We start from the raw sequence: 24,807 nt of genomic DNA, 5'->3' as shown, positions 1-24,807 counted from the left end.
TAATTTGGCATCCCCACTTGAAGCTGGGGGTGGGGCAGTAATTAAATGCTTTACCCAACAAAATTCACATGGGAAAAAAAGGCAGCTCTAGAACTAGATCACAGCTCTTCTGATTCCTAAATCAGTGTTCTCTCCACTAAACCAGCACTTCCAAAATTTTATTGTGCAAATGAATAACCTGGGATTCTTGTTAGAATGCAGTCTGATTTAGAAGGTTTGGTGTGAGGCCCAAGATTTAGCATTTCTAATAAGCTACAAGGGAATGTGATACTGTGATCAGAAGACCACCCTTTAAGTAGCAAGGCACTATAGCTTTCAATCCATATAGTTCTAACAAGGATGCTGTCACTTGGTAGTTAGGTCTTGGGTGCCCCTGCTTAGAAGAAATTGTCACTAGAAAGAGAAAACTTCTTTCTTGGCTTGGACTGCCTTGTACCCACCAAGCCTAGATGCTCATTTTCCTAAGGATATGAGAGCAGTCGCCTTGTTTCTGAAGTCCACCACCGTGTAATTTGTCACAAGAGGATCCACAAAGCTGATCATGTGGTGCTGGCAGAGCCTTTGTTCTTGTGCAGTAACCTTGTTGGTGATGATGTCTAGGCCTCTGTAGACCTACAGGAAAGAAATTTAACATGAGAAAGTCATCTGCCTCCATCAAATGCACATGGGTGAGAACTGTGATCTGTTCCTTCCTCCACCCAAACAGGTGACTGATCCAAAGCACCAAGGTAGATGTGTCCTAACACAGGTGCCCAGAGTACAAAACTCAAGAGGACAGGAAGCAGAATAAAACAGAGTATTGCCTTTCTTATCAAATAATGGCTAATAATTCAGACTTAAAAGATAAGAAGGGTATGTAAATCCATGAGAACTAATTCTGCAAGATTAAAAGGAAGTTCTTTAGGCCTGAACTTTAAGCACATAAAAATGGGCAGGTTGTTTTATTGATTCTACTTATCACAAGTCTCCAGAAAGGTAACATTTTGCATTGCTCATTGTCCTACTTCAAAATGTTTAGATATTTCTTAGATTTAAATGCCTCTAAAAGATTTTTAGAACTTGTGTAAGATTGGCTTCATCTTTGGAGAAGTGGCCTATCTGCAAAGATACATATAAAACACACACATAACACCCTTTGAAGTCAGAACCCCTAACTGACTTCAGTTCAGTTCTCTGATGGAAACATTGTGATCTATCCAAATTACTGTTTTGAGGTTCAGCACATTCAGTCTAAATACTCAAATGCAATATCCTGTCTGCAAGCTCTTGATCTGCCGATTCAACTAAAAAGTTCAAGTGCACTTTTTCTAAATGTAAGGTTTCAGATGGAGAACAGATTTGAAAACACTAGTTTGAAAATAGGAATGAATGCTTCCAGATTAAATGTTCCAGATTAAATGTAGAATCACTGATTCTACAGAGAGCATTAAATGAACAAATAGTAAGTTCCATAGAGCCCACAAAGATGTTAAAAGCATTTTTTATCTCATGTTTCCCTTTGTTTATATGGGTGTCAAATAAGTACAGTGCAGTAAAATGGTTAAGAGGAAGAACCCTGGTGCCAAGCTGCCTCAAATGATTTCCTAACTTTGCCACTTACTAGTTATCTGTACTTGGAGTAGTTATTTAACCTCTCTGTGCCTCAATTCCTCATCAGTAAAATGGTGAGAACAATAACCTCTCAAAGGGTGGTTGCGAAGATTAAATAAGTTAATACATGTAAAGCACTTAGGTTTTTTTTGCCCGGCACACTGTAAGTGCTATCTAACCACAACATAAGCAGAAAGGGAAATGATTTTAGTGTCACCAGTCATCACTCAGAAGCCTGTGGGCTCTTAGCTACTTGAGGTTATTTACCCACCAAGGATACAAGCTATCTTCAAGCAAAATGAAATTGTTAAATAGTAAAACAGTGCACAGAAAAAATAGTAATATAAATAGAAAATGGAAAGAACCAGTCCTGCCTTTAACTCATTTAATCTGTGCCTGACAGAAGAATTGCATTTATACATCTGAATATTGGTGGACTCTAAAATCATAGGGTGTTCTTTTCTGTGCACCTTGAACAAGACTTCCTTCTGCAGATATACGTTGCTATAGGGTATACCACATACTGGTATCTTCTGCTATAGAAATTAAGAAAACTAGAGTGGGAAAAGTAGTTGGTAATTGTATGTTCCTTTCTCTCCCTCTTTTCCCACAGTCCTTAATTGGCTCTGTTTTAGCTTAGAATTCCAAATGATAATGTTAAAGAATTTATATAGCAATGACTTGATTTTGCAGTCAAGGGTTTCTGAACTCTGAAGAAAACTTTACAGTAAAGAGGATTCTCATCTTTAACTGGGATTAATGTTAAGGAAATGCAATAGCTACAAATGTACAACTAATTTTCTTTTTAAGCCAAAATTTAAATATCTTTATCAGCATGTTCTATCAGAGACCCAAGAGGGCTACATAAACTTTTATCCTGTGAATTGCCTTTAGGTGTATCTTTTAGCTGCCCCTAAAATAGTTTAAAAAAATCAAACAAACACATAAACATAAATCAAACAGGAAGAAACCCCAGAAGCAGTCTCACTTTCTATATTAAAGGAAGTGGCCTCTTGTCAAAGTGCTGTTTATGGTACATACAAACGCGAACAACTACTAGAAAGGAGAGTGTTAATAGTTTAAAAAGAGCAGAACCCTTGCTCGTAGAAAGTTAACAAGCTAAAAACTGTAACTCATAAAAGTACTAACTATTGGTTACCAATGTAAATTCTTATATTAGAGTGATTTGTTAACCTTTTGCCTCCTATACTATCAAATTAATAAAAACTAGGCATTAAGGTATGGTTGATACTGACTAGATATCCGATGATAAAAGAATTAATGTTAATTTTCAGTGTAAAATGGCTTTATGGTTATGTTCTTTTAAAGAGTCCTTACAATTGTATAAAAATGTAGCTTATGAGGGGTGACAATGGGATTGGGAAAGCCATAAGGATCACACTCCACTTTGTCTAGTTTATGGATGGATGAGTAGAAAAACAGGGGAAGGAAACAAACAAACAAACAGACAAAGGTACCCAGTGTTCTTTTTTACTTCAATTGCTCTTTTTCACTTTAATTATTCTTCTTTTTATTTTTGTGTGTGTGCTAATGAAGGTGTCAGGGATTGATTTAGGTGATGAATGTACAACTATGTAATGGTACTGTGAACAATCGAATGTACGATTTGTTTTGTATGACTGCGTGGTATGTGAATATATCTCAATAAAATGAAGATTAAAAAAAAAAAGGATATAAAAAGAGTCCTTAATTTTAGAGGTGTGTATAGAAGTACATACAAATGAAAGTTTATCATGACTAAGATTTGCATTGCAATAATGGGGGAGGGGGAGATAGAATATAACTAGAACAAGACTGGCCAAGTGTTCATAACTATTGAAGTTAGTGGTAAGTATACAGGAGTTCAATTGACTATTCGCTCTATTTTCGGCCTCAATTTTATCTACAATGTGACTCTACCTGTAGAATCTGTCACAGAACAGTCAGCCCTGGGTGCTGGGAATAGAGCTAAAAGGATACGTGCCACCTTTGAAAGACAACATGCCACCCTGTTCGATTTCCCATTCTCCCAGAGGATACCTGTAATCTATGTACATAGAAATAACTTTGAACAAAATGCTTTTCTCTGTAAAGTCACATTTTGACAATATTAAAGGAACTCCGGCCTCTTTGAAAGGCCTAATGACTGCAATAGTCTGAAAAATTATAGGTTTAAACCACTTAGCAAATTATCTAACATAACTGACTTATTTCAATAAACATTCATGGAGACCCTACCATGTGCCAGGTACTCTACAGGATGTTAGGCATCAAAAGAAGATTAAGAAAGGGTCCCTTGTCCTCAAGGAATTCAGGCTAGCTGGAGTCACCAGATACAGATAACTGTAATATAAAGAAATAAGTGACATAAAAGTTTGTAAGAAATATTAAAGTTTGTGCAATTGTCTTTAAATGTCATAATCATTAAGCATTTAATGTTTTAGACACTGATCTCAGTACTAGAGAGAAATGTATGTCTTTGTCTTACCTCTGTTGAGGATTTATTTCCAGACTGAAAAAACTGGGGGAAAAGGCCACAAGGCTGAAATAATCTGAACTCCCCAAATTAATAAAGCTGAAGTACCCAAAGGAACCGATGAAGATGAGGTAAATCTACCATAGACATCTAAAGGAAACCCAGCAGAACCTACAGTAGTGGTTCTCAACTGGAAGTGATTCTGCTCACCAGAGAGCATTTGGCAATGGGCAATGACTGGAAACATTTTTGGTTGTGATCAAAATGGCGGACGAGGGTGGGGGTATTTGCTACTAGCATCTAGTTGTAGAGAGAGGCAAAGGATGCTGCCAAACATCCTACAATGCACAAGACAGCCTTTTCCCACTCTCAACAACAAAGAATTATCCAGCCCCAAAATGTCAATAGTCTTAAGGTTGAGAAACTCTGATCTAAAGGAATTTCACCTTGGAGAACCCCCCAAAATATTTAAGTGCAAAGATCCAGATCACTAAAGGCTCCAGACCTTTGTTCCTAATGAGTATGCTAATCAATGGGTCTTGGGCACTGTGAGTGCTGGCTGACTACCATGTCCCAACACAGCAGTTTACCAGCAAGAGGAAAATTCAGCCCCTAGTTCAGGTTCCTCACCCCAAGTTATCTTCTCCCTCTCCACTTCCTTCCCAATCCAAATTGAACCTGAGGTCCTCCAATCTCTTTCTTGCCTCCTTGGATTACACCTACCCTAAAAATCACAACATTGGATTAATACAACCATTCACTTTCTCTGTTGACTGCCCCCATCGCTCCAAAGATATCGCACTCACCGAGATCACTAATTAACCAGACTGTCAAATACAACACTTTCCTACTCTAGCTCTCACAGCAAGTAATGGAAAAAGCAACAAACTGATACTATTGAGCTTTCCCTCCTTCATAAATCCCACTCCTTTGGGCTTCAATGCACCATTCTGTCCTGGTTTTCTTCCTCTCACTGGCCCTTCCTCAGCCTCCTTTACTGAGGCCAGAACTGATCTATTAACAGTGTCTGCCAAGGGAACTGTATTGAGAAATGGCAGTCTTAACACCATCTCCCTGTCATTTCTGTACTAAAAACTTTCTCTGGGTGACACCAATGGCTTCTACAACCATTTATGTGCTGATAACTCTCTATGTCCATACCAGCAGTCTAGTTCTCTGTGCTGGGTGCCAGACCTGTATATAGAACTACCTAGTGGGCATTTCCATCATCACTATGAGGCAGAAGTGAAGTAGTTAACAGAAAGGACTCTGGAACTAAGTTGCCAGGATTTAAATCCTAGTCCCACCACTTACTAGATATATAACTTTGGGCAAGTTATTTAACTTCTCTGTTCCTCAAATTCCTTATTTATAAAGTAGGAATCACCTTAAATCCAACCTCAAAGGATTATTGTATTAAATGATTAATACATGCAAAACATGTGTACTAGGGTTTGCCATATATGAAGCAGTCAGTAAATGTAAGCTAGCTATCACCATTATCATCATCATTACCATCATCATCATCATTCCAAACAGGCATCTGAAACTTGACATGTACAATATTGAACTCATTACCTTTACAGGCATACTCAGGTGAACCACCTAGATTGTCAAAACAAAAACTGTGAAGTGGTCTTAGACTCCACATTTTCCCTTTCTCCCCGCCCCCACATTTCCAATCTGTCCCAAGTTCTGTCCATGATATGATAGTTCCTAAAATGATCTCAAAGTTCACCACCCTCTCCCATTTCCCACTGCCATTATATCAACTGAAGTCCTCATAATTTCTAATTAGTGTTCTAACAGCTTCCTCTCTGGTCTTCCTTTAGTGTATAACCCCTACAATTTATGTCTACACTATAGCCAGTGATCTTTCTAAAATGAAAATCTGATCTCATCCAGTCCCAAACTCTTTTGCATTACCTCCATATGAAAGGCCTCCCTGAGACCCCTCCCCAACTCATTCCCCATCTGTGTTTGTCCTCTGTGCTTCTCGATACCCTTTATTTACCTCTATCACAGCACTTACAGTACATGTCTTCAAAATATTCTATCTCCCCCAATAGACGATGAGTTCTGAGGGAAGAAACTATGTATTTTATCTCTAGCTCTAACACCTAGCACAATGCCTAATGTATGGAAAACACTCAATGAATACTCTCTAAATGGGGTACAGAATGCTAGACTCTGTGCTAAGGGTTTTACATCCTATGAAATTATTTTGCCCTCTTTTCGGGTTTCCTAAAGCTGCAGTTATGCAAAATACTAGAAGTTGACTGGCTTTTATAAAGGGAATTTATTAGGTTACAAACTTACAGATAGAAGGCCATAAAAGTGTCCAAACTAAGGCATCAACAAGAGGATACATTCACTGGAGGAAAATCAATGGCTTCAGGAACACCTCTGTCAGCTGGAAAGGCAAGTAGCCGGCGTCTGCAGGTCCCTTGCTCCCAGGTTGCATTTCAAAATGGCTTTCTCCAAAATGTCTCTGGGCTCCTCTCTCTCAGCTCCTGTGCATCCTTGCTTCTTTCTCCCAGGGCGTTTCTAAGTGTCTGGGGGTCCTCTGTTAGCTTCTCCGGGGCAAACTCTGGGCTTCATCTCCTAGTTTAGCGTCTCCAAACGTCCCTCTGTCTACATCTCCAAGCGTCTCCAAGCATCAGCAAGCATCTAGGTCTGTGTCAGCTCAACACTTCTCTTAAATACTCCAGTGAACTAACCCATTCTGAATGGGTGGGGTCACACCTCCATGGGAATAATCTAATCAAAAGTATCCCCAACAGTTGGGTGAGTCACATCCCCAAGGAAACAATCAAAATGTTCCACCCAACAAGACTGGGTGTCCAAAACAGTTTGAAACTGGTATACCCTCCTTTTACCAATGAGGAAACTGAAACTCAGATACTTCAGGTAACATGTCCAAAGTCACACCAGTTAGTTTGTACCAGAGGCTAACTTTGAATCCATGTCTTCTGACTGTACCATCTGTGTCTTTTTCCAATTATGTAGCTAATCCTTATTCTGTACAATTCAGCTTTATGACTATGGGAAGTCACTTTCTGTCCTGGAACCTCAAGTTCCTCATACCTAACATCCCTTCCAGTTCTAATAGTCTAAGCTTCAGAAAAAGAAAATTTTACATAGGAGGGCAAAAAGAAAAATTATTTTTTAAAGGATGATGGCACTCACCAGCGAATCTATTTTCCTTTAATCAAAATTCAACTGAAAAGATGTTGAAGAGTAGCAAAAATATCAGATTTAGCTAACTTGTCTTTCTTAATAAAAGGATGTCTTTTTTTTTTTTTCTTTTCTCTTAAACTTATACTTTGCTAGGTTAGAAAGGATGAATTGGCTGTACCCAGAAACATCATGGCAGGCAATTACTCCTTTTACCTTTGTTCGACAGAAATTCAACTATAAGACATGTTGAATAAATTGGACAGATTAAGATGCTCAGAAAGTAGGAGAACCTGAACCTGACCTGTTAGATCAGTCTGGTGAGAGGAGTGGTTTGGAATTTACAATGCAGATCATGGCTTTTATTATTCCTGTGGTTGTCTCTCTTTAAGAGAAAAAGGACTAAACAAATAAGGCCATGCTTCTGGAACTGGGAAGTACATAATGGATATGTGAAACATTCTTCTGAAGCATGAATCTTACTAAGCGGTTAAAAAAACCAAAAATTTTTACATTTAAGTAAATTTGGATTAGGGCAGAGAATACAAAATTGGCACATACTTTTAAGTTAAAACATGAGAAACTTTGCAATGCAGAGTCTCTGCAGTAGCAGCTTGGAAGTCCGCTTGCAAACACTGGAGAAGCATGGATTTAATGAAACTCAGAGATCATCCACCCAGTCCAATCCCCTGAATTTTTTTTTTTTAATCATCATTTTATTGAGATATATTCACATACCACGCAGTCATACAAAACAAATTGTACTTTCGATTGTTTACAGTACCATTACATAGTTGTACATTCATCACCTAAATCAATCCCTGACACCTTCATTAGCACACACACAAAAATAACAAGAATAATAATTAGAGTGAAAAAGAGCAATTGAAGTAAAAAAGAACACTGGGTACCTTTGTCTGTTTGTTTCCTTCCCCTACTTTTCTACACATCCATCCATAAACTAGACAAAGTGGAGTTTGGTCCTTATGGCTTTCCCAATCCCATTGTCACCCCTCATAAGCTACATTTTTATATAACTGTCTTCGAGATTCATGGGTTCTGGGTTGTAGTTTGATAGTTTCAGGTATCCACCACCAGCTACCCCAATTCTTTAGAACCTAAAAAGGGTTGTCTAAAGTGTGCGTAAGAGTGCCCACCAGAGTGATCTCTCGGCTCGTTTTGGAATCTCTCTGCCACTGAAGCTTATTTCATTTCCTTTCACATCCCCCTTTTGGTCAAGAAGATGTTCTCCGTCCCACGATGCCTGGTCTACATTCCTCCCCGGGAGTCATATTCCACGTTGCCAGGGAGATTCACTCCCCTGGGTGTCTGATCCCACGTAGGGGGGAGGGCAGCAATCCCCTGAATTTTACACTTGATAATTCTAAGGCTGAGAGAGCTCCGGTGGCCATATAATTGGCTGGCAGTAGAGACAGGACTAAAGCCTGGATGCTCCGCCTATAACTTGAGCTGTTTCTGCGGCCTCCTACTCATAAAATTTTTATCCCCATTTGACTCTTGCTTGCTTGAAATAATGAATTCCTACTAAGGTGAAATTAAATTCCAGAATCTGAGGAGAAGACAGCTACCATACCCTGAATTCCTTCAAGGTTCTAAAGAGTAAACATAACAGAAAGCTAGAAATATACACACAGACAACGTTGTGACTATAATGCTGGGACAGAAACAAAAGGGCATGTTTTAAAGGAGAAAATAAAGTTAGGAATAAAGTTTCCATTTCTGTGGTCATCTTTATAGTCTCAAGAATAGCCCATCTTTGGATGTGACAGAATGCGAAAACTGAGGTGCTCCATTATTTGGAGGTGGATGTCTAAGTTAGGGAGACGCAGTATAGTATAATGGAGCCAGACTGCCTGGGTTTGCATTCTGGCTCTACTACCCAGCTATAATGTTCATTTAGCAAGTTATCTAAGTTATCTAATTTCTCTTTGTCTCAGTTTCCTCACTTGTAAAATGGGGAGAAACAGAACTTATACTCGTCACTGGGTTGTTCTGAGGATTAGAGTTAATATATGTAAAGTGTTCAGAATAGTGCCAAGCAAAGCAGATGGTAAGCACTATGTAAGTGACATCTATATTTAATTGGTAGTGGTTAAACAAGATTTTCTTTGGCTCTTTGAGGAGAAACCCCAGACTAGGGTCCGAAAGAAAAAAAAAAAACAGAAAATACCAGAGCTGAAGGAGGTTTTAGACACTGCAACAGAGACTGTATAGTCCACAAAGCCTAAAATATTTACTATCTGGCCCTTTACAGAAAGTTTGCCAACCTCTGATCTAATCTAATCAGCTTTTCCCACCCAATGTATCCAAAGAGGAAACTAAGACCCAGAAAGGGGCAGTGACTGCCCAAGGTTATATATACAGTGAGTTAATGGCAAAGCCAGGTTTTCTCTCAACCAGGCTACTCCATCTAAATGAAGACCTTGGACTAAAGATAAGATTATGGATTAGGAGAAAACACCAGCAATTTAATGAGTTGGGCAAATCATCTAATTCTAACCAATAGATATTTACTGAATACCCTAAGCCCAGGCATTAGTGATTTTTAACACTCTCCAGGTAATTCTAAAGTGCCGCTGGAGTTGAAAACCACTGTTACAAGAACTGTGCTAGACAGTGAAATGTAAACCAAAAAGAGAGGGAGCGAGAGTGAGGGAGAGAGTGAGAGAGCAAAAGAGAGCGAGAGCGAAAGAGCACGAGAGTGAAAGAAAGAGCACAAGAAAAATGATTGGCTGGTTAACCAAAAGCTTCCAGACCTAAGTAAGCCTCGACAATGCAGGACCCCATGGTTAATCTGTAATTACCTACATTTATGTGTGGGTGGCTCCAAGGAAGAGCAACAGGGGGCACTGAAGGCAAGGAGGCCCTAGGTATATCACCTTTTACATTAGAGAGTCAATGACACTTTTTATCCCAATTTGTAAATTCCAAAAGTTCAAGGATTATAAATTTCAGATGTGACTTCTTTCTAAAAGAATGTTAAAGCTAACTTGTACTTTTAAAAGAAGAAAGAATATACAAATTAAAACTTCTAGATGGCAAAAAAAAAGTCAAAGACAAATGACCAAATGAAAAAATACTTCCACATGAGATGGCACAAAGGGTTAAATCCTAATACACAAAAACTCTTACCAACCAATAAACACAAAAATGAAAACCACTATATAGAAGTGGGCACAACAGGTATTAAACAGAGAATTAAAAACAGAAATACAAAAAGGGACAATACATCCTTGAAAAGACAACCTCACTAAGAAATGAATGAAAAAGATGGATGATACCCAGAACTGGAAGGGTGAGGAGAAACAGACATACCACCAGTACAAACTTTCTTGAAAGCAGTATGTCAGTATGTAACTGTATAAAATGAAATGTGTGCAACACAACAATTTTTTAAAATGGGAAAAGGAATTGAAAACTTTATCCAAAGTGAAAGAAGTCAGACACAAAAGATCACATATTACATGACTCCATTTACGTGAAACATCCAGAATAAGTAAATTCACAAAGACTGAAAGCAGGTTGATGACTGCCAGGGGCTAGAGGAATGGGGAGTGGGAATTAATGCTTAAGGGCTATAGGGTTTCCTTTAGGGGTGATGAAAATGTTTCGGAACTAGACAGAAGAGGTGGCTGTGCAACACTGTGAATATACTAAATGCCACTTCACTGTTCACTTTAAAATGGCAAACTTTAAGTTATATGAATTTCACCTTAATAAAAAAAATTTATATATATATATATATATATATATATATATATAAAAATAATCTAATGCTCTTGGAGAACTGGGTGTGTGTGTGTGTGTGCACGCATGTGTGTGTGTGAAATGTGTGCATCTTCTCATCCAGCAATAGCATTCTAGGAATTTACCCTGAAGAGAAAATTGCACAAGGGGAAAAAGATGTATGTGCAAAGGTGTTCATCTTAGCATTATTTATAATACTAAGAAACTCAACACACTAAATGTCCTTCAGTAGAAATCTATTAAGTAAATTTTGATATGCCTATAAAACAGAGTACTACACAAGAATTAAAACAATAATGTAGAAAGTGGGATAATTCACACTACCCAATTTCAAGATGTACTGCAATATTGGTGAAAGAGCAGACATATGGATCAATGGAACAGAATAGAGATCCCAGAAAAAGCCTCACACATACATAGTAAAATGAATTCTGAAATAGTGGAAAGGCAATTCAATAGAGAGAGGATAATCTTTCAAAATCAGTGCTGGTACAACTGGACATCCATACATATCCCACACGTTACACAAAAATTAACTCAAAATAGATCATAGACCTAAATGAAAAATGCAAAGCTATAAAAATTGTTAATAAATAAATAAGAGAAAATCTGCATGATTTTGAGTTTGGCAACGAGTTTTTAAGATACAACACCAAAGATACAATCCATAAAAGAAAAAAAAATCAATAAATTTTGTGAAAATGTAATATCTCTGTTCTGTGAAAGACATTATTAAGAAAATGAAAAAGACAAGCTACAGACTGGGAGAAAATATTTACAAATAACATATCTGATAAGGGATTTGTACCCAAAACATATAAAGAACTCTTAAAACTCAACAATGACAAATACCACCCCTGCAAAAAATGGGCAAAAGACAGACTTCAATTAGAGATATGAATGAAGCAGATCTGGCTAAGACTAAGGCAAATCAGGCCAAAGGGTGAAGGCTGAAACTGACTGTTTTTTAAAACTTCAGCTTCCATGTGAGACCAAGGAAACAGATGTCTATTTGGTACAGGATCTATATTTTCTAAACAGTATAACCTTCTACAGTCAGTTTGTTCAAACACCACAATTACATGGAACTTTGACTAGGAAGTGAGATATGGTAGGTTTGTATACGTTAAGAGTGAAATAGTGACACATCCCAAAGTAATTTGGGCAGAGAATAAAAATATATACGCAGGGCCCCCCTGAGGAGCTGGGGGAAAATGCGGAAGTGTTGGACTTCCTCACCCGGACTGTTGCTTACATTTTAACAAACATTGAGGACTGGCAGTTGCCCTTATGAAGCTCGTTACTGCAAAGGAGAGGCTAAACCTGCATATAATTGTGCCTAAGAGTCTTCTCTGGGTACCTCTTTGTTGCTCAGATGTGGTCCTCTCTCTCTGGCTAAGCCAACTTGGCAGGTGAACTCACTGCCCTCCCCAATATGTGGGACCTGACTCCCAGAGGTGTAAATCTCCCTGGCAATGCAGGATATGACTCCCGGGGATGAATCTGGACCCAGTATCATGGGATTGAGAACATCTTCTTGACCAAAAGGGGGTGCGAAATGAAATGAAATAGTTTCAGTGGCTGAGAGATTCCAAATGGAGCTGAGAGGTCACTCTGGTGGGCATTCTTACGCACTATATAGATAACACTTTTTAGGTTTTAATGTATTGGTATAGCTAGAAGTAAAAACCTGAAACTATCCAACTCCAACCCAGTAGCCTGGACTCTTGAAGATGACTGTATAACAATGTAGCTTACAAGAGGTGGCAGAGTGATTGTGAAAACCTTGTGGATCACACTCCCTTTACCTTATGTATGGATGGATGAATAGAAAAATGGGGACAAAACCTAATGAAAAATAGGGTGGGATGGGGCAATGATTTGGGTGTTCTTTTTTACTTTTATTTTTTATTCTTATTCTGATTTTTTCTGATATAAGAAAAATGTTCAAAAAATAGATTGGTGTGATGAATGCATAACTATATGATGGTACTCTGAACAACTGATTGTACACAATGGGTGACTGTATGGTATGTGAATATATTTCAATAAAACTGAATTTAACTTAAATAAAATGGGCAAAAGATGATTTACCCAAGATACACAGATGGCATGTAAGCATATGAAATGATGCTCAACATCAACAGTCATTACGGAAATGTAAATTAAAACCACAATGAGATCAATCCCACTACATACCTCTTAGAATTGCTAAAAACAACAAAACCTGACAATACCAAATGCTGGAGAGAATACAGATAAACAGAAATTCTTATTTATTGCTGTGGGGAATGCAAAATGGTATAAACATTTTGGAATACTGTTTGGTTGTTTCCTATGAACTTAAACAAATACCATATAACACAGCAATCCTACTCCTAGGTATTTACCCAAGGGAAATGAAAACTTAGCTCGCACAAAAACCTGTTCATAAATGTTTATAATACTTTCTTTATAATAGCCAAAAACTAGAAACAACCCAGATATCCTTTAACAGGTGAATAAAAAACAAACTGTGGTAATCCATGCAGTGGAATACTACTCAGCAATAAAATCATGGAGCAACATCATGGAAGAATTTTAAACGTATTTTGATAAGTGAAAAAAGACCGCAAAGGCTATGTATTGTATGATTCCATTTATATGACATTCTGAAAAAGATAAAACTATAGGGACGGAAAAAAAAATCAGTGGTGGCCAAAGGTTAGGAGCGGTAGAAGGAATAACTACAAAGGGAACACACAAGGGAATTTTGGGGGTGACAGAACTGTTCAGTATGGTATTACAGTGTGGTGACTGACTGTATGCAATTGATAAAATCCACAGAAGTGTACCCAACAAAGAGCACACTTTACTGTCCGCTTGGGGAACCCAGAATAAAATGCAGACTGCAGCAAATGAATCTACTGTATTACAAACGTATGACATAATCTCACTGAAGGGGATGGTGGAAAAAAAAAGCTGACCTAAGTAACCTTGTAAAACAAGTACTTTGACTGGATACTGTAAGGCTAAAAACAAACAAAAAAACTATACACAAACACTGTACTCTAGCTGGTAAATTTGTTTCTCACAGGAGCAATTACTGAAACTACTTTACAGGCTGCACAAATAAGTAAATACATTATAGACAATGAGAGCCAATATCTCACTGTCAGAGGAAGTGGTTACAAATAAGCAAGGGGAAAAGACTAGAAGGAACCCTACAGGGCAGGATTAGAGTCAGAGATATCAATATAAACTCATGTTTATTTTAATATATATACAGATAGATATAGAAATAAATATAGATAAGTGCATGTGGCAGTTTGGATATATTATGTCCTCCAAAAGCCATGTTTTAATCTAATCTTGAGGGAAATCTGGATTAGGTTGTTTCCATGGAGATGTGACTTACCCAACGGTACGTAAAACATTTTGATTAGATATTTCCATGGAGGTGTGGACCCCACCTATTTAGAATGGGTCTTAATTAAATCACTGGAGTCCTGTAAGAGAACTCACAGACAGAAGGAGCTCAAAGCAGCTAAGAGAAACCTTTGGAGAGATGCCTGGGAGCAATCAAAGATGCTTGCTGATGCTTAGAGATGTTTGGAGATGCTAAGGTAGGAGAAACCCAGGGACATTTTGAAGAACACCATTTTGAAATGCAACTCAGGAGCAAAGGAGAGAGAGAGAGAGAGAGAGAGAGAGAGAGAGAGAGAGAGAGAGAGAGAGAGAGAGAGAGAGAGAGAGAGAGAGAGAGAGAGAGATGAGAACATGCCAAAAGGACACAGGATCCAATATGAAAGAATATAATACCCAATAACCAATGCTAGAGCAATCTCAACAACAAAAATAAATAATGTAATACTGATAACCTGAAGAATGAAATAATATCCACAGTGATGTAAGTAAATGACATAAATAAACGGAGGAAAAGAGACAAATTTTTACAGAAGTTCAATTAGTAAATGTGGAAGAAATGAGGGAAATTATCACAGTAACTAGCACCGATGAATGCTAACATTAGTGGGTGAAACTTTAAGGAGAAACATGACCACTGTATAGCTTCAAAGTATCTCCTTTGATACATTTATTAATAACTGTAGTGCTTTTAACATATATCCACAAATTATTTGATAGTCTTCCCCCCAACCCCTTGTTCCTCACCTTTAGTGTAGGCTGTTTCTAACAAACAGAATACAGAAAGGAAAAAATAGTCACTTTACAGTGGAGAAACCCGGCAGATACTACCTTAACCAACTGATCAAGGTTAATATCACCATGTTGAAATCATGTACCCCCTGATAAGATGCAACAATGATATTTCACCTCTGAGTTATGCTTCCCCAAGATCTGTAACTTCAGTCTAATCATGAAAAACCATCAGACAATCTAAATTGAGGGACATTTTACAAAACAACTGGCCAGTACCCTTCAAAAGCATGAAGGTCATGAAAGACATGGAAAGACTGAGAAACTGTCATAGACCGGAGGAGGCTAAGGAGACATGACAATTATTGCATATAGTATCCTAGATCAGCTCCTGAGACAGAAAAGGAACATCAGTGGAAAAATTGGTGAATTCAAATAAAGTCTGCACTGCAGTTTAGTTAACTGTATTGTATCTATGTCACTTTCTTAGTTTTGATAAATGTAACAGGATTATGTAAGATGTTAATATTAGGAGAAACCGGGTAAAGGGTATTTGGGAACTCTGTGTACCACCTTTGAAATTCTTCTGTAATCTATAATTATTTCGAAATTTAAAAACAAAAAACAATAACATAGATCAGGGATTCTCAACCTTGATACTACTGATATTTTGAGCAGCATAATTCTTTGTGGTAGGGATTGGGGAGGTACTATCTTAAGCATAGTAGGATATTTAGCAGCATCCCTGGCCTCAACCCAGTAAATGCCAGGAACACACCTCCCCAGTTACTACAACAATGTCTCCAAGTGTTCCATGGCAGGGCAAAACTGCCCAGGTTGAGAACTGCTGATGTAGAGTTATATATTTTAACTCATAAAGATAATTCATAACATATTATTAATGGAAAAAAAGCAGGATGCATAACAGCATGTATTGTATGAGTCAATTTATGTGAAAAACATATACACATGTTCATAAGAGCATAGATAAGTATCTGGAAGGATGTTCACTAAAGTGTTTTAAATGGTTACCTCTGGATGGTAAGACTATGGTGATATTTCCTTTGTACTTTTTTGTGTTATCTGAATTTTTTTCAATAAGTTGTATCTCATTTTTCCAAACACAAAAGGCTTTGTTTTCATAATCGTTTCTCATAATGCTTCCAATTCAGTAACAAAATTCTATTGGTTCTGCCTCCAAAATGAGTGAATCGTTGCCTCTTCTCCCAGTCACAGTTAAACTCCAGCCATTCTCACCCAGGTTAACAGAACAGAATCCTGAACTGTTTCTCTCTGTCCAACCCATTCTCCACCCAGCCAGTTACTTTATAGAAGAGATTTACTATCACTTTCCTGTTTAAAACCCCCAACCTCATGCCATGACTTGCAAGATCCTCTACAATTTGTTCTCAAGATCTATATTTTAAGTTTTACCACCTACCACTGTCCCTCTATGGTATCCTCTATGCCAAGCAGTTGCTGGTCATTCCTTAAAAACATACCATGAACTTTTATTTGTCCCTGACTTTGTTCATGTTGTTCTTTTGTCAGGAATATTCTCCTTTCCTCTTCTCTGCCTGATAAAATATATACCATGGTACATAGGAAAAGAATGGTATACAAGATGAATGGATAAAAAAACAGTAGGAGCTAGAGAAGAAAACATGGAACAAAGAGACGAGGATTCAAGAAAGAAATTTTTGGTAGGGGTGAGATAATAATAGTGCCTACCTCATAAGGTTGTGGTGAGGACATTAAATGAGATAGAATAATGTCTGGCATATATAATATATAGTTGCAATTATTATGTTATAATTATTTTTTGTGGCACAGTGGCGAGGGCTTGAACTCTGGCTGCCACAAAGAAGATGGAGCAGTGTTGAGATACCAGCTCGGAAGCTGACTGCCAAAGAGGCTATCAGGCCTCTAGTCTGACTGAAATTTATCTGAAGAATTCAACAAACTATGTAAGAAACAAAAATCAATCTGGTTAAGCCACACTAGAGCACTTATGTGAATCACTGTGCCCACCAAATAACTCTGATCCCTCAAACACACATTTCTTTTTGCAGTGGAGCTGCTTCAACACCCTGCCACAGGCATGGAAGCATCAGAGCAGCACTTCATCCTCATAGGTTTGGATCTGCAAACCCCAATTGTGCTCTCCCATGGTTCCCCATTTGGCCAGTTGTCACTTCCTCTTCCTTATATAATACAGGTTTGACTCCAAAGTTCTCCTCTGTAGCTGCAAAAAAGTCACCATATATGAACAACCCACCTAATAAAACACTGTAGGCAAAGGAAGTGAACTCATAATGGAAGTGAACTAAGAAACTAGAAACTCATCATTGTGTTTTAGACGAGTTAAAATATCTGAGATTTCCTTCTTACCCTCTTGTCAAGCACAGTCTTTTTGAAAGATTGTCTCTGCCAGTTGTGAAAACAGTCCAAGGATAGCCCCTACTTTCCCAGTTAATAAATTGTCATGGCTTTTATTTCATGTACTATTAAGCCATTACAATTCCCCATTTCATCTCTCCCTGCATCCCAGATGCCCCTTGAGCACTATCAGATAGACAATCCTTTGGTATAAAATGCTGTTGCTAAATTATGTCCCAAAGCAGACAAAAAGAACACAGAATTCCACATCTATTAGACGACACATGGCCTGTTTACTAGTCAGACTGCCAAAAATCATTTGCTTCTCCTTTTGTAGGTTTGTGCAAACACAAAGGGAACTGTGCTCCTATGTATGACTTTTGCTTCTCTACAAGACTTGAAGAACAAGACATTAGATACTTCCTCTCTATAAACCCAAACAGAACACTATGTTTATTTTCTCTTAGCATATAGTTGGTAGACTGTATTTTCAAGGAGTCATTGTACATCTTTTGGCAAGTGCCTTGAAGTTTCTCAGTACAATGTTTCATCCAGTCTCTGAAGGCGATGCATTGAACCCTGAATTTACATGCCAAGCAAAAGACTCAGACTGAAAAAGAAGACCTTCAGTATCATCTTCCTGAAATATATCAGACACTACGAATGAGTTAGAAGGCCCAGATCCAGTTCCCAGGTGTGCAAGTGTCTTGCAGTGTGATCCCTAGTCTGCTCTTAATCTTTCTATACCTCGGTTTTTCCATCCTGGAAAAGAGACTGTATTACCCATTCGTCTTTGAATTCAGGTTCTTACTGCTGAATGAGAATATTTGTTTCTATAATTTGTGAAACAACTGGGATTTGGAAAACTCAGAAAATTAAGTACAAATGTTGTTTATCACTTTTGTCAGACCTGCCATGCAGAAATCCTGCCCTGCAGGAGTCCTTAAACAAGTAATTCCTCTGAGGGTAATTCTGACTGCCCTGTCAACAAAGCACAGAATATAAGAACAATGGAAAGCAAGAGGCCAGGCAGAACTGTCAGATGCTAGGTGGCCTGAAGCAAGTTACTGTATATCAGGCTCCAAGACCACATTATTATCACCCTAGGCACATTACCCTTAACAGCCCATTGTGATTTTACCTCAAAAAAGCTACCTCAGTCCTTAAAGTACCTACTTTTTCAATGTTTACAAAAACAAGCACTTTCCCTGGATGAGACCACAGAATATAAGAACAATGGAAAGCAAGAGGCCAGGCAGAACTGTCAGATGCTAGGTGGCCTGAAGCAAGTTACTGTATATCAGGCTCCAAGACCACATTATTATCACCCTAGGCACATTACCCTTAACAGCCCATTGTGATTTTACCTCAAAAAAGCTACCTCAGTCCTTAAAGTACCTACTTTTTCAATGTTTACAAAAACAAGCACTTTCCCTGGATGAGACCACTGTAGTAGGGGTTGCCTTGGAAAAATCCTACAGTGAAGGCAGGACAAAGGGGTGCCAACAGAAGTATGAGGTGCAAAACAATTTAAGATTTAAGACAAGGTTTTACAATCCTTTTTGAGTTACTGGCACATTTTTGAATTCAGAATTCTGGGCAGCACACCAAAAGAGATTATTAAAATACAAACATCATTTTTTAAAAAGCTCAATTTCGAACCTTGGAAAACCTTTCTAGTTATCACACTTTACACTTGGTCACCCTTTGGTCTGTGTGGCTGTTTACAACAGAGAAGTTTAAAGCTCTGTCTAGACTCTTCACAAGGCCAAATTTCTCCTTGTTTCAGTAAACATGCTCTCTTTGGTACCAACTTGACATTAAAGTCTACCTCTTACCATTGAATTGCATTTTTGGAAGTGGTTAAAATAGGAAATGTTATGTTGTATATGTGTCCCCATAATAAAAATTCAAAAAAAAAAAAAAAAATTCTACCTCTTAGTTGTAGTAATGTAGCCACTTGGTGCAATACTTCACTTTACAGACATCACTATAACATGAATCCTAAAATACATTTTACATCCTCATCAAAATATAGCACATGGATAAGTGGCACATAAGTTAACAACTACTTTCTAATAATTTAATCTCACAGCTCCTGCCTCATCTAAAAGGGATGGCTTTGTACAGTGAATAACGCACTGGGCATAGAAAGTCAAAACCTATATTCAACACAGTTCTGCTTTTTACTATGGGATCTTGGGCCTCAGTTTCCTCATCTGTGAAATGATAATAATATCTACCTTATGGGGTTTATTATGAGGATAAAAAAGATATCTATATAAGCATTTTATAATCCATGAATGGATGAATGGATAAACAAAATGTGATATATACATACAGTGGAATATTATTCAGCCATAAAAAGAATGAAGTTCTGATGCATGCTACAATTTGGATGAAGTTTGAAGACATCATGTTGGGTGAAATAAGCCAGACACAAAGGACAAATATCATATGATCTCACTTACATGAAATAACAAGAATATGCAAATTCATAAAAACAAAGTAGATTACAGGGTGCCAGGGGCAGGGGTGGGGGTGGAGAATGGGGAGTTAATGCTTAATGGGTACAGAGCTTCTGTTTGGGGTGACAGAAAGTGGTACTGATAGCACAACACTGTAAATGAAATTAACACCACTGAATTGTATACATGAAAGTGGTTAAATGGGAAATTTTATGTTGTATACATGTTATCACAATAAAAAAAAATTTTAAATCCCATAGAACTATATAACAGAAAGAGTGAGCCTTAATGTAAACTATGTATTCTAGTTAATAATAAAATTATAATAATATAGATTCATCAATCGTAATAAATATACCACACTAATGCAAAATGTTAATAGGGAAAACTGTGTGTGAAGGGGTGGTATATGGGAACTATGTATTTTCTGCAGGATTTTTCTGTAAACCTACAACTGCTCTAAAAGAATTTAATTAATTAATTAATTATTAAGTCATTAAAAACAAAACAAGTAGAGCAGCACTACCTAGACAGCATGGGAGCGAAGGCTGAAATGAAGAACCATGTGTACTCACAGCGAATGGGGCAGGTATGCTTTCTTTCAGTATTTAGTCTGAAAAGTAAAATCAAAGGCCAAAGTTTTCCAGTGGGAAATGTTATGAATATTCAAGGTCTAACCAAAATTAAACACAACTTATGGTCAGTTCAGAAAGTGCAATCATCTTCAAAGTGTTTTTCATATCTTAATTAATCCCCATGGCATCCCAAAGATGAAAGAAATTTCACCCTTCTATTTTAGTTAGTTACAACTACAGGAAGAATCTGAATGGGTTGAGATGTGCCATTTTAATGAGGCAGGTCAACAAATATCTCATCAAATACTAAGATTCTACATATCATCAGCACTATACAAGGTACAAAGTGTCCCACCAACACGGCAGCCAGCAAAACCTCTTACCTCAAACTTATGTTACACAGCTATGAGCCTAGAAATAAAGAAATACCTCTGAGGAGTTGATAATAGCTATTATAAAAGTATACCCAGCCCTCATTGCCAGAACTCATTAACTTACTTACAAATACATGTAAAATTAAGATGATTTATTGAGAACCTTTTCCTGACAGGGACTCTTTGTGGAATAGGGATGAAGGGATGATGGTTTGTCATTTTAAATACGATGGTGGGAGGCGGGGCAAGATGGCAGACTGGTGAGCTGTATGTTTTAGTTACTCCTCCAGGAAAGCAGGTAAAAAGCCAGGAACTGCGTGGACTGGACACCACAGAGCAATCTGTCTTTGGGCATACTTCATACAACACTCATGAAAACGTGGAACTGCTGAGATCAGCGAAATCTGTAAGTTTTTGCGGCCAGGGGACCCACGCCCCTCCCTGCCAGGCTCAGTCCCGGGGGAGGAGGGGCTGTCAGCTCCGGGAAGGAGAAGGGAGAATTGCAGTGGCTGCTCTTATCGGAAACTCATTCTACTGATTCAAACTCCAACCATAGATAGACTGAGACCAGACACCAGAGACTCTGAGAGCAGCCAGCCCAGCAGAGAGGAGACAGGCATAGAAAAAAAACAACACGAAAAACTCCAAAATAAAAGCAGAGGATTTTTGGAGTTCTGGTGAACACAGAAAGGGGAAGGGCGGAGATCAGGCCTTGAGGCGCATATGCAAATCCCGAAGCAAAGCTGATCTCTCTGCCCTGTGCACCTTTCCTTAATGGCCCTGGTTGCTTTGTCTATTAGCATTTCAATAACCCATTAGATCTCTGAGGAGGGCCGTTTTTTTTTTTTTTTTTTTTTTTTTCTTTTTAAATCCTTTTTGCTTTTTCTAAAACAATTACTCTAAGAAGCTCAATACAGAAAGCTTCAAAGAATTGAAATTTGGGCACGTCAACTCAAGAGCAGAACTAAGAGAGCTCTGAGACAAAAGGCAATAATCCAGTGGCTGAGAAAATTCACTAAACAACACAACTTCCCAAGAAAAGGGGGGTGTCCGCTCACAGCCACCATCCTGGTGGACAGGAAACACTCCTGCCCATCGCCAGCCCCATAGCCCAGAGCTGCCCCAGACAACCCAGTGTGACGGAAGTGCTTCAAATAACAGGCACACACCACAAAACTGGGCGTGGACATTAGCCTTCCCTGCAACCTCAGCTGAATGTCCCGGAGCTGGGAAGGGGGAGCAGTGTGAATTAACAGAGCCCCATTCAGCCATCATTTCAGCAGACTGGGAGCCTCCCAACACAGCCCAGCAGCCCAGAACTGCCCTGGGGGGACGGCACTCACCTGTGACATAGCACAGTCATCCCTCAACAGAGGACCCGGGGTGCACAGCCTGGAAGAGGGGCCCACTTGCAAGTCTCAGGAGCCATACGCCAATACCAAAGACTTGTGGGTCAGTGGCAGAGACAAACTGTGGCAGGACTGAACTGAAGGATTAGACTATTGCAGCAGCGTTAAAACTCTAGGATCATCAGGGAGATTTGATTGTTAGGGCCACCCCCCCTCCCCGACTGCCCAGAAACACGCCCCACATACAGGGCAGGCAACACCAACTACACACGCAAGCTTGGGACACCAATTGGGCCCCACAAGACTCACTCCCCCACTCACCAAAAAGGCTAAGCAGGGGAGAACTGGTTTGTGGAGAACAGGTGGCTCGTGGACGCCACCTGCTGGTTAGTTAGAGAAAGTGTACTCCACGAAGCTGTAGATCTGATAAATTAGAGATAAGGACTTCAACTGGTCTACAAACCCTAAAAGAACCCTATCAAGGTCAGCAAATGCCACGAGGCCAAAAACAACAGAAAATTATAAAGCATATGAAAAAACCAGACGATATGGATAACCCAAGCCCAAGCACCCAAATCAAAAGACCAGAAGAGACACACCTAGAGCAGCTACTCAAAGAACTAAAGATGAACAATGAGACCCTAGTACGGGATATGAAGGAAATCAAGAAGACCCTAGAAGAGCATAAAGAAGACATTGCAAGACTAAATAAAAAAATGGATGATCTTATGGAAATTAAAGAAACTGTTGACCAAATTAAAAAGATTCTGGACACTCATAGTACAAGACTAGAGGAAGTTGAACAACGAATCAGTGACCTGGAAGATGACAGAATGGAAAATGAAAGCATAAAAGAAAGAATGGGGAAAAAAATTGAAAAACTCGAAATGGACCTCAGGGTTATGATAGATAATATGAAACGTCCGAATATAAGACTCATTGGTGTCCCAGAAGGGGAAGAAAAGGGTAAAGGTCTAGGAAGAGTATTCAAAGAAATTGTTGGGGAAAACTTCCCAAATCTTCTAAACAACATAAATACACAAATCATAAATGCTCAGCGAACTCCAAATAGAATAAATCCAAAAAAACCCACTCCGAGACATATACTGATCACACTGTCAAACATAGAAGAGAAGGAGCAAGTTCTGAAAGCAGCAAGAGAAAAGCAATTCACCACATACAAAGGAAACAGCATAAGACTAAGTAGTGACTACTCAGCAGCCACCATGGAGGCGAGAAGGCAGTGGCACGATATATTTAAAATTCTGAGTGAGAGGAATTTCCAGCCAAGAATACTTTATCCAGCAAAGCTCTCCTTCAAATTTGAGGGAGAGCTTAAATTTTTCACAGACAAACAAATGCTGAGAGAATTTGCTAACAAGAGACCTGCCCTACTGGAGATACTAAAGGGAGCCCTACAGACAGAGAAACAAAGACAGGACAGAGAGACCTGGAGAAAGGTTCAGTACTAAAGAGATTCGGTATGGGTACAATAAAGGATATTAATAGAGAGAGGGAAAAATATGGCAAACATAATCCAAAGGATAAGATGGCCGATTCAAGAAATGCCTTCACGGTTTTAACGTTGAATGTAAATGGACTAAACTCCCCAATTAAAAGATATAGATTCGCAGAATGGATCAAAAAAAATGAACCATCAATATGTTGCATACAAGAGACTCATCTTAGACACAGGGACACAAAGAAACTGAAAGTGAAAGGATGGAAAAAAATATTTCATGCAAGCTACAGCCAAAAGAAAGCAGGTGTAGCAATATTAATCTCAGATAAAATAGACTTCAAATGCAGGGATGTTTTGAGAGACAAAGAAGGCCACTACATACTAATAAAAGGGGCAATTCAGCAAGAAGAAATAACAATCGTAAATGTCTATGCACCCAATCAAGGTGCCACAAAATACATGAGAGAAACATTGGCAAAACTAAAGGAAGCAATTGATGTTTCCACAATAATTGTGGGAGACTTCAACACATCACTCTCTCCTATAGATAGATCAACCAGACAGAAGACCAATAAGGAAATTGAAAACCTAAACAATCTGATAAATGAATTAGATTTAACAGACATCTACAGGACATTACATCCCAAATCACCAGGATACACATACTTTTCTAGTGCTCACGGAACTTTCTCCAGAATAGATCATATGCTGGGACATAAAACAAGCCTCAATAAATTTAAAAAGATTGAAATTATTCAAAGCACATTCTCTGACCACAATGGAATACAATTAGAAGTCAATAACCATCAGAGACTTAGAAAATTCACAAATACCTGGAGGTTAAACAACACACTCCTAAACAATCAGTGGGTTAAAGAAGAAATAGCAAGAGAAATTGCTAAATATATAGAGACGAATGAAAATGAGAACACAACATACCAAAACCTATGGGATGCAGCAAAAGCAGTGCTAAGGGGGAAATTTATAGCACTAAACGCATATATTAAAAAGGAAGAAAGAGCCAAAATCAAAGAACTAATGGATCAACTGAA

The 24,807-nt window shown here is 38.4% G+C and overlaps 1 protein-coding gene across 5 annotated transcripts in view; it reads right to left on the bottom strand.

The window, feature by feature from the left end:
• The window catches only part of TRIT1 (tRNA isopentenyltransferase 1), a 52,342-nt gene that overhangs the window by 20,842 nt on the left and 6,693 nt on the right, over positions 1 to 24,807 (bottom strand). For 2 of the 5 annotated variants that reach the window (XM_037827596.1, XM_037827597.1), the window contains exon 2: positions 472 to 612. In XM_037827596.1, coding sequence (XP_037683524.1) covers positions 472 to 612 — 141 coding nt within the window. Of the gene's footprint in view, positions 1 to 471; positions 613 to 3,828; positions 3,848 to 6,385; positions 6,432 to 20,570; positions 20,609 to 24,807 lie in introns of those variants that run through there. The other 3 variants (XM_037827599.1, XM_037827600.1, XM_037827598.1) reach the window with 3 other exon arrangements.

Source organism: Choloepus didactylus, chromosome 2, assembly GCF_015220235.1.
Source record: "Choloepus didactylus isolate mChoDid1 chromosome 2, mChoDid1.pri, whole genome shotgun sequence".
NCBI lineage: Eukaryota > Metazoa > Chordata > Mammalia > Pilosa > Megalonychidae > Choloepus > Choloepus didactylus.
The sequence above is the reverse complement of the archived record's forward strand: the minus strand, read 5'-3'. Positions and strand labels throughout refer to the sequence as shown.